The following is a 16,254-nucleotide window of genomic DNA, read 5'->3' as shown; positions in this document are numbered from 1 at the left end:
TCCATCTGTTCAGTGGAATAATATTGTAACCAGCCTTGCATGAGTTACAGACTAAGGATTAATAATGTTAATAAGATACTGTTTTATTGGTAAAACATACTCAAGTGAGAATAGTTTTGGAAAAATAGCTCTGAGATTTCTGAACTCCAGATGCCATCTACCTATTGATGATGACATCATTAAATGCAATGTTTATGGAAGTGGTCAGTTTTAACATAGTGGAGTTATATAAGCCTTTCTCAAGTGATAAAGAATTTATCAGCCAAATTATTAGAGGCTGCCTGTGTGAAATAATCAGAAACTTTTTCTATTAGATCATTCTGTCCATCAGGTTATTCTGTCTTGACGTTAGTTTAAACAAACTGAAATATCATTAACCTGTCCCCTCCTCTCTCCGTCACCACCCAAAAAAACCTTGTAGAAGATAATTCCATAAAGGCAATAAATTCATTCAGTGAGTTGTTGGGGTTAAAAAAAAAATTCTAGAGATTTTTAGATGTTACTAATGATGAATTTTTTAAAATGTTTATTTTAGAGAGAGAGAGAGAGCGAACACAAGCACATGCAAGTGGGGGAGGCGCAGAGAGATAGGGAGACGTAGAATCCAAAGCAGGCTCCAGGCTCCAAGCTATTAGCACAGAGCCCCACGCGGGGCTCTAACTCACAAACCACGAGATCATGACTTGAGCCAAAGTCAGATGCTTAACCGACTGAGCCACCCAGGCACCCCGTTACTAATAATGAATATTATGCAGTAATACTATATTTGGCAGGTATATAATGTATTCCCACTCATTCTCATAGACTTTTATTTATTTAATTTCTACCTTTCATTTGTACACTTTTGGCTTCTTTAGTACTTAAAAATAGAAACATTTCCTAAGGTCGTTCATCTAAAAACTCCCAAGTTTCTCATCAACTACTTTTAAATCTTCACAAGCATAGATGATACATATTTTTATTAGAAAAGTCACTGCTGGCGGGGCACCTGGGTGGCTGAGTCAGTTAAGCGTCTGACTTCGGCTCGGGTTATGATCTCACAGTTTGTGGGTTTGAGTCCCGCATCGGGCTCTGTGCTGACAGCTCAGAGCCTAGAGCCTGCTTCAGATTCTGTGTCCCTCCCCCTGCTTATGCTCTTTTTCTCAAAAATAAATAAACATTAAAAAAATTACAAAAAAAAAAAAAGAAAAATCATTGCTGGCATGTGCAGTTTTTAAAATATATTAATTTGAAGGCAAGACTACACTGTATGTTAGCTAACTTGACAATAAATTATTAAATATGTATATACTAATTTATTTTTTTTTAATTTTTTTTTTCAACGTTTATTTATTTTTGGGACAGAGAGAGACAGAGCATGAACGGGGGAGGGGCAGAGAGAGAGGGAGACACAGAATCGGAAACAGGCTCCAGGCTCCGAGCCATCAGCCCAGAGCCCGACGCGGGGCTCAAACTCATGGACCGCGAGATCGTGACCTGGCTGAAGTCGGACGTTTAACCGACTGCGCCACCCAGGCGCCCCCCCCTTTTTTTTTTTTTTTAATTTTTTTTTTTCAACGTTTATTTATTTTTGGGACAGAGAGAGACAGAGCATGAACGGGGGAGGGGCAGAGAGAGAGTGTATATACTAATTTAAAATAATCATTTTGAGAGGGGGGACAAAGTTGAAACTAAGTGTGTGGGAGTATAGTGATCCCCCACACAATTTTATCAAAGTCTTCAAATTTTATCCATGTCTTGAGGTTTGGAAGCACATAAAAGCTTATCCAGCTAAAAGAAGCTCAGTTTTTAGAAGATGCAAAGATATGGGTTTATACTTCATTTTAGAAAGATTTTAACTTTTAGGTCAACCTGCAGTCCTACCCCAAATTATTACACTAGAATCATCAATTGAATCTCTGCAAAGGGCTCAGAACCTTTTAACCCTGAAAGCAATTGATTCTTTTCTTCAGCAATTAGAAGAAAACATAGGGGAGATACTCAGTGGCTCTTTTCTTACCACCAGCATTTTTAGTTTTAGATTGGAAAATCTGTTACCTAAAATATAGCTGCATAAAATGTTTGTTTTATGTGAGTATTACTCTTACCACCATTTTTTGAGCTTTTATGGTAGTTCAGGTGCTGTGCTGTGTGCTTTGTACACCTTATTTAATCTACACATTAATTCTAGAAATCAGTAGGGGTCAAACTTACCTTACCAATTACCAGTAACAGATCCAGAGTTGAAAATGGCCTTTAGGGGCGCCTGGGTGGCGCAGTCGGTTAAGCGTCCAACTTCAGCCAGGTCACGATCTCAAGGTCCGTGAGTTCGAGCCCCGCGTCAGGCTCTGGGCTGATGGCTCGGAGCCTGGAGCCTGTTTCCGATTCTGTGTCTCCTTCTCTCTCTGCCCCTCCCCCGTTCATGCTCTGTCTCTCTCTGTCCCAAAAATAAATAAACATTGAAAAAAAAAATTAAAAAAAAAAAAAAAGAAAATGGCCTTTATTATTATGCTATTTTATGAGTGTTGATCGATAAACAGTGAGCTTTGCCCATGCTAAGGACTCACGATGATGCCACCAGTGGTATAAGATGGGTATTACTTTCCTGAGGTACCTAAAGTTAGCAACATAGAAGTGACAGGAACTTAGATTTCATTATTTCTTTTTTTTTTTAAACTGTTTTTCAATTTTTTTAAAACCTTTTATTTTATTTTTGAGACAGGGAGAGACAGAGCATGAACAGGGGAGGGTCAGAGAGAGGGAGACACAGAATCTGAAACAGGCTCCAGGCTCTGAGCTGTCAGCACAGAGCCCGATGCGGGACTTGAACCCACGGACTGCGAGATCATGACCCGAGCCGAAGTTGGCTGCTCAACTTATTGAGCCACCCAGGCGTCCCTAGATTTCATTATTTCTAATCCAGATATTGGGATCATTCTGTTAAAAAAGACTATAATCCTTTTGCATTTAAATAAGTTCCATAACTAGTTCTTACGCAATTTAATCTGAAGTACCTGAAAAAAAACCTGGTTATTTATGGTTTAATGTTGTAGCATACATTTGAGTCTTCAGATTTTATACAATAGTATTTCTATTGTAATAGTATTTCTATGGCTATTAAATGTCTCACTCGACATTAGTGTGTGGAAATGATATTATTACTTGATTTGGGGAGGAGGTGTAAGGAATAATCATTTTTATTCTGCGTAATTTCCATGTGTAGTGAAATAAGCAGCATCTTTAAATGACAGTATTTTCATAGCATGTATGTGACACTTATTATAATGAAATGTCTTTTTCATGATTTTGCTGTGACTGGACATCTACTTTGTACGTGCGTGTATATGTGTAGGGAACTGTTGGGAAGAAAATAAGATTTAACTAGCTTCATTTTAGCTATTTTAAATATTTTAAGAGCTTCTAAAGAAAGGTCATAGCAGAGTATATTTCTTTATAATTTCTTTCTTTCCTTTTATATGGTATTAAGACATCAACTGATGATTCACAGTCAGTGTAAAATGGCAAAGTTTCATTTTTATTTTAATAGGACTTAAAAACTATTAATAGCTAAGGGGAAGGAAAGATAAATATGTTTCTCTTGTCACCAGGAAATAATTCCTCACGATGCCCAAATTTCACTAGCTTAAAAGTTCCTCAATTTCTGGTTGTTTATCTCATCAAGATAGGGTATCTTAAGATTTATTTGAGGTTTCAAATAGTACAATTAGAAAGTGAAAATAAGTAGGAAGGACCAACCGCCCACTATATTTCAGGGAAAAGAGAGATGCAAATCACTAATAAATTTTTTTTCAAAAGCTCCAATTCCTTAATTTTAAATGTTAGGTTGACTGTAAGTGTAGTATCACCTTGCTGCTTTCATTAGTAGTTATTAAATTAACTTCATTCTCAAGTTAAAATGAAAGATTTTATTTCCCTTTCAGAAACAACATCTGACCAAAGTGACATTGAAGGTAGGATCAGAGCCCTAAAGGATGAGCTGCGGAAAAGAAAATCAGTTGTGGACCAGCTGAAGAAGGAACAGAGAAAACGGCAGAAGGAAAGACTGAAAGCCCAAGAAGCCAGTCTGATCAAACAGTTAGAGGTTAGACATAGGAAGGGGGTTCAGTATCAAGGCTAATGTATATTGAAGCCTAAAATGTTTTTTAAATGTTGTTAATAAAGTAATGGCGTAGAATTTTTCATTATTAGTTTGGTGCCACATTTTAACTTCTTTTTAAAAGAAATCCAAGGTTATCTAAACAAACTCTTGCTTAAAACATTAAATATTAAAATAATAAATCTTGGGGTGCCTGGGTGGCTCAGTCGGTTGGGCATCCGACTTTGGCTCAGGTCATGATCTCGTGGTTCATGAGTTCGATCCCCACATCGGGCTCTGTGCTGACAGCTCGGAGCCTGGAGCCTGCTTTGGATTCTGTGTCTTTCTCTCTCTCTCCCCCTCCCCTGCTCATGCTCTGTCTCTGTCTGTCTCAAAAATAAATAAAACATTAAATAAAAAAATAAATCTTATGGCATCAAGTATTAAGTAAATATTCTTAAAATCAAATTAAAATAAGAGGTTTTTTTCTTAAATAAGAAAGATTAGGTCTGTGAAAGATTGAAATTCACGCCCTCTTAAGCAAAGAATCATTAGATGAATAATTCTGTAAAAAAAGATAAATAATTCTAGCTATTGAAACTGTTACTGCCTTTTTAAAAACAATTTGTTTTTTTTTTTTTTTAAGCAGAATGATGTTTCATGCCACATTGTCCTATTTGAATGGCTCAGAAGTGATAATTCTAAACTAGACTTCTCCCATGCTCTAGCAGCCTTCCCTGATTCTGCCCCAGCTGGAAACCTGGTTTTGATATTTCCTCATTTTGTTTTCTCTTATCCTTTTGGTTACCAGATCTCACTGGTACTTTTTTTTTTTTTTTATGAGTCTGCTTGCTTTTTCCATTCCAGCTGCCATCGAGCCGACTGGGGCCTCATGACCCCCTATCTCTGCTCTCTGCATGGCCTCTTAAATGCCCCTGTCTCTGTTGCTTCCCTAATACTTGCATACCTTCTGCCAGCCTAGTGTTCCTAAAATGCCACATTCATCATAGAATCAATCTGAACGTCCTGCTCCTCGCAAGAATCCCTTCTCACGGCATCACTAGAGAAGACCATTCAGCTTCTACCTGAACACTTCCAATAATAGGAAGTCTCAAAATTTCAAGGCAGTTGATTTCATTGTAGGATTCTAGGTTCTGTAAATGTTAAAAATCTTTTGGTTCTGTTAGTCAGTATTTCTGTCCTTTCAATGGTCCTTGTTGTGGTAACACCAAATATGTATTCCTCCTACATCTATTAATTTAGTCATCAAATATTTAAGTGCCTATTTGTATGCCAGAATTCAGCTAATGACTTTACATGTATTCATTTTATCCTCAAGCAACAGTGGCTTTACTGTCTACAGTTTTATGGATGAGGAAGTTGAGTTTCAGGGAGAGTAATGCTATTCAGGGACACACCACTCAGAAGTGGTAAAGCTAGATTTTAATAGATCTCTAATTCTAAATTTTGTGTCCTATCTTCCACATAGAAAACAGGGCTGCTGACAGATGTGGAGAAAATAGACATTCACACAGGTACACAATACAGAGATGGGAACAGGGACTATAACTTGCACAGATGTTTAGAAGTAAGGGAAGTGCTTAAGTAATAGCCATACTGGCAAGTTCATGGTGGAAAATAGTGGGAAACAAAATTCAACAATAAAGATCATGTTCAGGGTCTTAGAATCAGACGGATGAGTTTGGACTTCAAGTCCCTAGTCTTCAACGTGACCACACGTTAGAATTAACTGGGGAGCTCTTTGAAAAATACAAATATCCAGTCTCCCTCCCAGAGGGATTAATAATCTAGGGTGGGACCCAGAATTTAAAAGCACTAGTGTAAGGTAATGGAGAGCCATTGAAAATTAAATGAAATACTATTAGATTGAATAGCATTGCTCAAAATTCTTCATTAATGGATATGCCAGCCAGAAGGGTCTCTGGAGAAGTGCCATAGGATCCATCTCATTCAACATTTTACTAGATGGTTTACAGACAAAAGAAAGTTGTGTATTTAGGTTTTAGAATTATAGTATATGGTGGAGAAAAACATAATATATATAGCATTTCATATAAAAAATCTTCGGGAGTTTATTTAATCACAGATGTGATAAGTCAACTACATCCATGTAAGTATAGCTTTCAGATCTGAGAAGTTATAGTCCTCATATATACCTAGCTAGCTAGACCATCTAGCTTTGGTGTGTGTTTAATACCAGAAGTTACTTTACCAAAACATTTGAAAATTTAGAGGATATGGATAGTGAAAGTTGTGAAAGTAGGGATTTCAGCCCAAGTTTTAGGGATCTGTAGCAACTGAGTAGCATCCATATGGTCATTCATTCATTCTATGATGTTGACTGACAGCCTGTTTGGGGCCAAACACTGAGTAGGTACTGGATATACAGTGTTGAACAAAACAGCTATAGTCTCAAATAGAGATATAAAAGTAGGGATTTTAGCCCAGAAAACTAAGAAATATAATAGATAAAGGACTTCCCTTAGATTTCATCCAAATCAGAATTACACATCAGTGTTTATAGAATGGCTGATAACATTTTTTGTAATTCTGAACTATCATGTTCTCTAATCACAGCCTTCCTTCTTCAGGCTTTGTATTCCCAAGGATTTGTATTCCCAAGAAGCTGCCATTGAACTCTGCGTAATGCCTAAACTTCTTAAAAATAACATGGAAGTATTAGGACACCCTTAAAAGAATAATTACATAGTCAGCTAAAGAAGTTTTTTAATGGGGCAGGACCCAAATGATTGCTTCATAGGTATTAAATTTTTGTAAAATGAGACTTTGTCATTTTCTTTTTTTTTTTTTTAATTTTTTTTTCAATGTTTATTTATTTTTGGGACAGAGAGAGACAGAGCATGAACGGGGGAGGGGCAGAGAGAGAGGGAGACACAGAATCGGAAGCAGGCTCCAGGCTCCGAGCCATCAGCCCAGAGCCTGACGCGGGGCTCGAACTCACGCACCGCGAGATCGTGACCTGGCTGAAGTCGGACGCCCAACCGACTGCGCCACCCAGGCGCCCCGATTGTCATTTTCTAACTCATATTAGGATTATGGTTCCACATGTATGCTTATATATAGTCTGTTTCAAGAAGGATCTACAAGTAAATGTTGATAGCACTCTGGGGAATGACATGGATACTGGGAGAAAGATTTTTACATTACATCTTCTTTCCTGTTTGAATATTTTACCATAAGATATACTATTTTCTAATTTAAAATGGTTTTTTTAAAAAATTCTGTATAGTGACTCCTCTGATTTTTCTAAACTAGTCATATGATGAATTCATTAAGAAAACTGAAGCAGAGCTTAGCCGAGATTTGGAAACATCACCAACAGCCAAGCCTCAAATTAAAACACTCTCCTCAGCTTCTGAAAAACCCAAGATCAAGCCCCTTCCACTACACAGGTAGAAATTTTTGATAACTTCTCTATGTTCTGCCTTGTTTGAGAAAAGAATTAAGGGAAGACTTTTAGTAGAAGCTATCTTTTAAGTAACTGTGAAGTTAATTTTAACCAATATTTTTACTTTCACTAGAGTTGTTATGTATGATGTAATCACAAATCGAATTTATCATAAGGTACAGGTTTAAAAATATATTCTGAATCCTGAAATCTGGTGGGCACAATGAAAATAGTATCCTCCAGTATTGCTAGTAGCAATAGACTTTTGCAAAGCAGTTTGCCAGTGTTTCAGAAGTAAAAAACAACCTGTAACTTATGATTCCATAATTTCACTCCTGGAAACCTAGTTTGAGAAAATATGCAATACCTTTATGTCCAGAAATAGGTGAATAGCCCAGTAACTTAAGGGTCTTCCCAGGGATGGAATATTATGCAGCCAGTCAGTGCAAATACAGAATACTGAGAGGCAGCATTGGAGATTGTATATAAAAAAGTGAGGTTGCAATACTTAAACTGAATTTTGAGCAATGAGTAGGAGGTAAGCAGTCAGTGGGACTGAGAAATAGGGGTCATTTCAGAGAAGGACATCGATGAATGACCAAAAGCAGCAGGGAGCTTGGCATGTTACAGAAACTGAACATTATAGAATGTTGCTAATGTTAGAAGAGACTGGAAAAATAAAAACTGAATTGTGAAAACCTTGTACTCACTCATTCATAATATAGTTTCTACTTTACTTTTCAGAAGATGGGAAGCCTTTGAAGGCTTTCCCAAAAAATACTTAGGGATTTTTAAGTCTGTTACAAAAATAATAGAGACTCATGATAATTAATTTCTCATTACCTCAGTTTGAATCATGGCTTCAGTACCAGCTAGCTATTTAACTTTGTTGGGCAAGTTATTTAATCTCTCTGTGCTTATTTTTTTTAATAGGGATTTATATCCCTATAATAATACCTAACTAATTAACTTGTTATGAGAATTAAAAGACTTAACTTAGATCAGAGCTTAGCATACAATTAGCACTGCGTATTAGTTACTGTTATTATTTTAATTAGAATATTGAGGGAAGCAGTAAAAAGAAGAAAAGTTTAAATCATATACTGAACTATCCCAGAATTGCAAATGTCAATAATTAGATGTATTTCCTTTTAGGATTTCTTATGCTTAGATTTTATATGTTTTTTTTTTTTGTAATATATACATTTTTCCATTATATTACAAATCTGTAAATTTTATTTTTAGATTTCTACATAATACACTAATGAATTGCTTTATGGTTTTATTAACCAGACTCTTGGAGGATTTTAACCAGAGAATGATGTGATCACATTTGTGTTCAGAGAGCTTTTTCTGACTAGTATATGAAGGAGAAATAGAAGAGAGCAAACTCGGAAGCAGGGAGAACAGGAGTCTAGACCAGGCTTCAAATAATCAGTGGAAATAAGAACAGAGATAGGAAATAAACTTGGAAATATTTAAGAAGCAGGAGTGCCTGGCTGGCTCAGTTGGTAGAACATGTGACCCTTGATCTTGGGATTGTGAGTTCAGGCCCCACATTGGGGATAGAGTTTAGTTTAAAAAAAAAAAAAGAATTTATTCTTAAAAACACTTAAAAGAAAATATTTGAGAAGTAGACTTCACTGAAATGCTAGATAGGGGAACAAGAGAAATCTAGAATGACTCCCAGGTTTCTCTTAAATGGTTGGGTCAACATTCCATTAGCCTGAATGGAAAGTCAGATGTTCTTTTGTGGGTAGCTTATGACTTTGGTTTTAGAATACAAATTTTCAGGTGCACATGGTTCACCTAAGGAGAATTATCTAGGAAAGATGTCAGTGTAAGATATATATGGGATGAGGAGCATAAAGATGGTGGTTGAAAGCGTATATATAGCAACATCACCCAAGGAAGATACGCGTTCAGAGAGAATAAAAGGGAGCCAAGTACTAATTATGATAAAATAGCATTTAAAGGCATTATAAAGAGAAGCGGAAGCCAAATACTATGACTTAGCAAATAAAGAGAAGGCAAGAAAATGAAGAATGTAGCTCTTTCTGTTAACTTAAAGAATAAGAGAGGACAGCAGCCAGGAGGTGGAAGAATGAAGAATTGAGAGGTAAAATTTTGAGGCTCATGGCGTACTTATAAGCAAAGGGGAAAAATCTCCAGGTTGAAGGACTGAAGGTTCTAGGAAAGTGAACGTGTGACTGAAGAGTACCATTAATGAGGCTGAGGCAGTGTGTGAGATTTTCGGCAGGAGGTTCAAACAATCAGCTTTGAATAAGTGTGAAAGACACACCTCTTTCTTTCCTGCAGACAGAAGGAAAGGCAGTTGGGATGGCTATGAATATGGATACATTTGTAGGTAGAAAGGCTCAGGGTAAGAAAGGTCATGCTGATGGCCTCTGTTTTTCTCATTAAAAGAGGCAAGATTGTCTACTGAGAGTGATGAAGGCCAGAAACAGGCTTGGTGAAAGTGACAGGTTGGAATACCTCCTGTGAAGAAGTAGTTTTCTGAGAGTTGACTGCTTGTTGTTACCAGTTATTACAATATCAGCAGTACATTTATTTCTACTCTTTATTTTTTTGTTTCAGATCTGAAACAGCAAAGAACTGGAAATCACTAACAGAATCAGAGCGTGCCAGAGGGTCGTTGGAGTCCATTGCTGAACATGTTGGTATGTAACTAGGGAAAATAATGACGCTGTATCCACTAGACTTAAGAATTTATGCAAGGGCGTATATAATTCTGCCTCTACAGCGTTTTGATTAAAAAATGAATTTCTTAAAGATAATAATTATTGAAATTTTGTTACTTTTATATAAAAGTGATTTATTGGTTATATATAAATTTAAAAACTGAAGCATAAAGACATTAATCTATAATGGTTGAGTATATCATTGGCATCCCTAAATTCTCCCTTAATCAAATTTTATAACTGATTATATATTTTTTTCAGCCTATACTATTTCTCAGGGTTAAGTGGTTATATACATGTATATTTTTCAACTTAATCCAAAGAAAGATAAGAATTATTGAAAATAAACTGTAATTCAACGAGGAAATAAAACTGAGGCATAAAAAAGCCTATGTAGAAACAATGACAAAATAGAGATTTGAATTCAGAACTTTTACCTCTTGGTTTGTTAGCTCATCCAGTATTTTTTTTTCTTATTCTGCAGTTTTAGCTCTTAAAATACTGTCTTTGCAGAAATTGTTATTTTTTCTCTTGCATTTGCATTTGAGAGCTTAGTTGAATTCCCCAGGAAAATTCATTCTTTTCAAAGTATCTTTGTCCCTCCTTCATTGTTTTCCTATATGAAATAATGTGTATGTAATATCTATCTGGTTTCACATGATTTGAGGAATTGATCACACAAATCAGTGTCTCCATAAACTTAGAGCCATTTTTCTTCACTTTATAAGTTAAGACAGCCCTTAAGAAATATTTCAAACTTTAAATTTCCAGTCATTCTAAATGTTCTGGTTATTGTTGGGGCAATATACTCTCTTAAAGGAAAAACTTACCTTATATGGTAACCAAAACAGGTTATATTTATTGACCAGAGTTTTTCCTCATGAAGATTTGGCTTTTATTTAACCTTTGGTTCCAGCAGTTAAAAGGTTGTGATTAAATAATTTTGATAAGATTTTTTTTCTTTTCCTGAAAGATGCTGCATTGGCAGGTTCTGAGAGATCAGTATCGGAAAGGTCTTTATCTGCATATGCGAAGAGAGTCATTGAATTGGATAGACAAACAGAAGAGCATTTTCAGACTTCATCCCCAATTCTTAGATCATCAAGGAAAGCCAGAGCAGAATCTGGCGATTCTTTAGAAAATGTACCTTCATTATCTCTTCTCAAAGAATTGAATGCCCCTAATAGAATTCTGGATGTGTTAGATGCCAAGGTTGAAGAAGCTAGTCAAAAATCAGAAATACAAGAAGTGGACTATGCAAAATTGGAAGAGAGTGTGATTGAAGAGGCCTATTCAAAACAATGTAGGAAGTCTGATGTCTTACTGAAACTAGACCTGGAACAGGGAGATTCATCTGAAATTCTTTCAAGGAAGGATCTTCCTTTAGATTCTGTAAATGTTCAGAAAGACTTAGTTAGATTAGCCATTGAAAATCTTCATAAAAAACAGTTGAAAGAGAGAGAGTCAGATCAAGGTACTGATCACAGTACAAGCACCCAATCAGAAAAAGAAGTTCATGAACAAAGGAACATAAAGGAAAGGGACTCATCTTTGTCAGAGCATCTTTTTGCTCCTAAGGAGACATCATACTCTGAAGATTTTGAAGTGTCTTCTCTCAAGAAAGACATTTCAGCTGAACTGTACAAAGATGACTTTGAGGTGTCATCTTTGTTGTCACTCAGGAAAGACTCTCAATCTTGCAGAGATGAGTCATGGCCAACAAAGAACTCTACAAGTAGAGCCACTAGCTTGGGCAGTGATGATGAAATCAGTGAGTGCCTCAGTGAGAAAAGCCTTTCTGTTCATAGCAGTGTCCACTCTGAGAGGCTATTAGAACTCAAGTCCCCCACTGAGCTTATGAAAAGTAAGGAGCGCAGTGATGTAGAACATGAACAGGGAGTTACGGAACCCCTTTCCTTGGTTTCAGTTTCTGTTGCAGATGAGTTACATGATTTCAACATTGGCGATAGGGTGTTGATTGGCAATGTTCAGCCAGGAACTCTTCGATTCAAAGGCGTGACCGGTTTTGCCAAAGGATTTTGGGCTGGAGTGGAGTTGGATAAAGCTGAAGGAAATAACAATGGGACATATGATGGCATTGTATACTTTGTGTGCAGAGAGAAGCATGGTATTTTTGCTCCCCCTCAAAAAATATCTCACATTCCAGAAAACTTTGATGACTATGTAGACATAAATGAAGATGAAGAGTCTTACACAGATGGACGATATCAGTACTATAATCAAGAACAAAAAGATACAGCAGATTCCAAATTTGATAGAGAAAAGGATGCAGTTGAATATTTTTATGAGAACTCTCTACCTAGTATGCATGATATAGAAGCCTCACTTGATAGAAGCCTTAAAATAGAAACAGACAAGGTACAGGACGTTTCTGGGGTACTTGAAGCCCATGTTCACCAGCAATCTTCAGTGGATTCACTGATCTCTTCAAAGGAAAACAAAGACGTTCCTGGTGCCATAGAAAAGGTTTCCATTGCTGTAGAGGGCAATACTTTAGACAATGCTTTTTCTGAAGAATTAAAGCAGCAGCAGCAGTTGACAGAAAAGGAAGAGGACCTATGTCCTGAGGTGTCAGAAAAGCTCTCTACTCCACTTCTAGATCTTTTAACAAGAGAAAAGAACCAACTGGAAGCCCAGCTGAGGTCCTCACTAAATGAGGAAAAGTCAAAGCAGCAGCTAGAAAAAGTCAGCTTACTGACAGACGGTTTACTAACAGTCTTTGTGAAGGACACAGTCAATCAACTACAAGAAATCAAAAAAGCTAGGAATGAGAAAATCCAGCTTAGCAATCAAGGGCTTCTTGATGATGATCAACAGAGTATGCCACCCCAAGGCCTATCCCAAAATCTTGAGGAACAGTCAGCAAGTGTTCCAGATTGCTTCTTAAGGCCTGACTTAGAAGATGAAAAAGAAGAGATTTCTTCACCAGATATATGCCCCAGGCCTGTAAGTATTTTGTCTAGAAAGAATGTCAATTTACCTTCTGTAGTGCGTTTTAATTCTGTAGTTCCTCATAGATTTTTTGTGACATGTTATTTATTAGATAAAGATCACTGTACTAGTTTTTAAAGACCCTGTGGCTGTTTTTCTGTCTGAAGTATGTCCTCTATTATGTCATGAGTGGTCACTGTAGGATTGTCACAAACACTGGCAGTTTTGTGCTGGATTGATGACCCCTGTGTGCTGTCTGGAGGTTAGATTCCCTTCCAGATCCACTGAACAGATTTACTCCATGGAGCTTTCCAGTGCTTCTCAATCCAGTTCTTTTTTGCCTGTGAAATTATGTGTCTACCTATCTACTCAGTCATAATTGCTCTGCAGATATTGCCAGTTGTGATGTTGATTCTGGGAAAACTGAAATACATCCACTATGACATATACTCAGACAGACCATCAACTTAACTCGGGTTGCCCGTAGACAGTTGAACAAAAGTAATGATTTTGAGTAATTTGAACCAGATAATCACCAGAGGTGAGAAATTTCATATATTGTTTCCATATCCCAGAGACAAGAGAGTCCTTCAGGAACAAAATAATGATGATTCAAAAAGAAAAAACAACTAATCAATAAACAGTTTATAAAAATTCAGTTATAAGGCTTATGTAAGCAGAATTATGGGAAGCAGGATACTTTCTTCTTAAATTATTAATTAGTAGCCACCATGTTGTTTTTGTTTTGCTTATAGAGAAAGAGTAAACATACAAATAATATATTTGCTTTGTCTTTAAAAACAAAAATCCCAGATGAATGATCTGAGGTTACTAAACGGTGCTCTGTTTGATTGGTTCCATTTCCATAGGAGAGTCCAGTATTTGGTGCCAGTGGGCAGGAGGAGCTCGCTAAAAGACTTGCTGAACTTGAGATCAGCCGGGAGTTCCTGAGCGTGTTAGGAGATGATCAAGACTGGTTTGATGAAGACTTTGGTTTGAGCTCTTCTCACAAGATCCCCAAAAACAAGGCAGAAGAAACAATTGTACCTCTAATGGCAGAACCTAAAAGAGCTCCCCAAAAGCCATGTGAGACACTGTTGGCAGTCCCCCATACCACAGAGGAAGTAGAAACTCTTGTACATAATGCAGTGGAAGAACTCTGGAAATGGAAAGAATTAGGTCACGATCTCCACAGCATCAGTGTTCCTGCAAAACTGCTTGGCTGTGCCAGTAAGGGTCTAGATATAGAAAGCACTAGTAAAAGAGTCTACAAACAGGTATGTAACCTGGAAGGATAATTTTAATTTTTAGGCTAATCTCTATTGTTTGAAATTTGGATTTGTAGCCATTTTATTTTTGTTTCATTTTTCTCTGTCAAGGCGGTTTTTGATTTAACAAAAGAGATTTTTGAGGAAATATTCGCAGAGGATCCCAACTTGAATCAACCCGTCTGGATGAAGCCGTGTAGAATCAACTCCAGTTATTTCCGACGCGTGAAAAACCCAAATAACCTTGATGAAATCAAGGTAAACTGCAAACTAGAGAGTATCTCCTTTTTTGACTTGCTGTTCATTTATGTAGATCTATAAATGCCGTAAAAGCAGGTACTCTTCTGTATGATTCTCCTTCTGTCCTCAAGGCCTTTTGCATAGTGGGTTTTCAGTACATGTTTGTTGATTCATGAAGTCCATGAGCAGTGGAGGGATAAGGTGAGAGGGAGTCCTGAATCCTCAAGTTTTTGCAAGTATAACTTTTTAACATTTCCTATGTGTACATAATTTATAATATTTAAGAAAAAATTAGGAAATACTCTGAGAGATAAATTATTGGACTTCCAGGTAAATTTTTGGCAATTTAGAGATCATGGTACAGTATTCTAGAAGTATACTTGAAAACATGTCTTCTATCAAATATGCCAGCCCTAGACAGGTGTTACCTTTTCATCTTTGATTTTGGAGGTCTCAAATTAGTTATGTGGTTTTGAAATATGTGGGATAGTAATATGATATATAAAAAATATTGTTTGTTACCTAAGAAGCCCCTGAAAAGATTAAGTGCCTTGAAGCTACAGTGACTCCCAGCAAAACTTCAAAGTCACATTGGTGGAAATTTCTGCCCGTTCACATGTTTCTTTAATATAGCAAAGGTTGTATTCCCAGTGTAGTGCCTCTTGAATTGTAATGTGCATGTGAATCACTGGGGATTTGGTTAAAATGGAGATTCTTACTCAGCAGGTCAGGAGTACCATTTCTAACAGACTCCCAAGTGATGTGGATGCTGTTGACCCTAGAACCCACCCTGAGGAACAAGGCTCTGGAATTGTGTTTTCCAGACTTATTTGATCACAGAAAGCCTGCCCCCTGCATCCTGCCCCTATAGCATACCTCCAGCTACAGTTGATCCTTGAACATCTTTGGGGGTTAGAGCTGCCAACCCCCTACTCAGTTGAAAATCTTTAACTACTAACAGTCTACCGGAAACCTTCTGATAATATAAATAGTCAATTAACACATATTTTGTATGTTACATGTTTTGTATACTGTATTCTTATAATAAAGTAAGCTAGAGAAAAGAAATGTCACTAAGAAAATCTTAAGGAAAAGAAAATACGTTTACGGTACTATTATGTATTTCTTGAAAAAAACTCTGTGTATAAGTGGGTCAACACAGTTCAAACCCATGTTGCTCAAGGGTCACCTGTGCTCATCTTACTGGTGTATTTTCTTACATCATCCAGAAGTGTATGTGGACTATTAAAATATAGTAAAGAACATATACATTATTCTGGTATGTCATGTGGAGGCATTGCCTAAACAATTTAGTCAGTTTCTTTAATTGAGATATAATTAACATAATTATATTTGTTTTAGGTATACAACATAATGATTCTGTATTTGTCTATATTATTAAAAAAAAAAAGGTCACCACAAGTCTAGTTAGCATCCATCATTACATATGGTTACAAATTGTTTTGTGTGATGAAAAAATTTTAAGATCTCTCTTAGTGACTTTCAAATGTACAATACAGTATTATTTACCTACAGAAAGCTTTTGAAAATATTTTGTACTCACAGAACACCAACAGATATTTATGG

The 16,254-nt window shown here is 36.6% G+C and overlaps 1 protein-coding gene across 3 annotated transcripts in view; it reads left to right on the top strand.

Annotated features, from left to right (window-relative positions):
- The window catches only part of CEP350 (centrosomal protein 350), a 156,888-nt gene that overhangs the window by 122,941 nt on the left and 17,693 nt on the right, over window positions 1-16,254 (top strand). For all 3 annotated transcript variants that reach the window (XM_043568419.1, XM_043568417.1, XM_043568418.1), the window contains 6 exons: window positions 3,921-4,081; window positions 7,373-7,509; window positions 10,104-10,186; window positions 11,181-13,174; window positions 14,029-14,436; window positions 14,539-14,685. In XM_043568419.1, coding sequence (XP_043424354.1) covers window positions 3,921-4,081; window positions 7,373-7,509; window positions 10,104-10,186; window positions 11,181-13,174; window positions 14,029-14,436; window positions 14,539-14,685 — 2,930 coding nt within the window. The remainder of the gene's footprint in view (window positions 1-3,920; window positions 4,082-7,372; window positions 7,510-10,103; window positions 10,187-11,180; window positions 13,175-14,028; window positions 14,437-14,538; window positions 14,686-16,254) is intronic.

The sequence above is a fragment of the Prionailurus bengalensis genome, chromosome E4 (genome assembly GCF_016509475.1).
Source record: "Prionailurus bengalensis isolate Pbe53 chromosome E4, Fcat_Pben_1.1_paternal_pri, whole genome shotgun sequence".
Lineage (NCBI taxonomy): Eukaryota > Metazoa > Chordata > Mammalia > Carnivora > Felidae > Prionailurus > Prionailurus bengalensis.
Note: the sequence above shows the minus strand (reverse complement) of the source record. Positions and strands in the feature narration are given on the sequence as shown.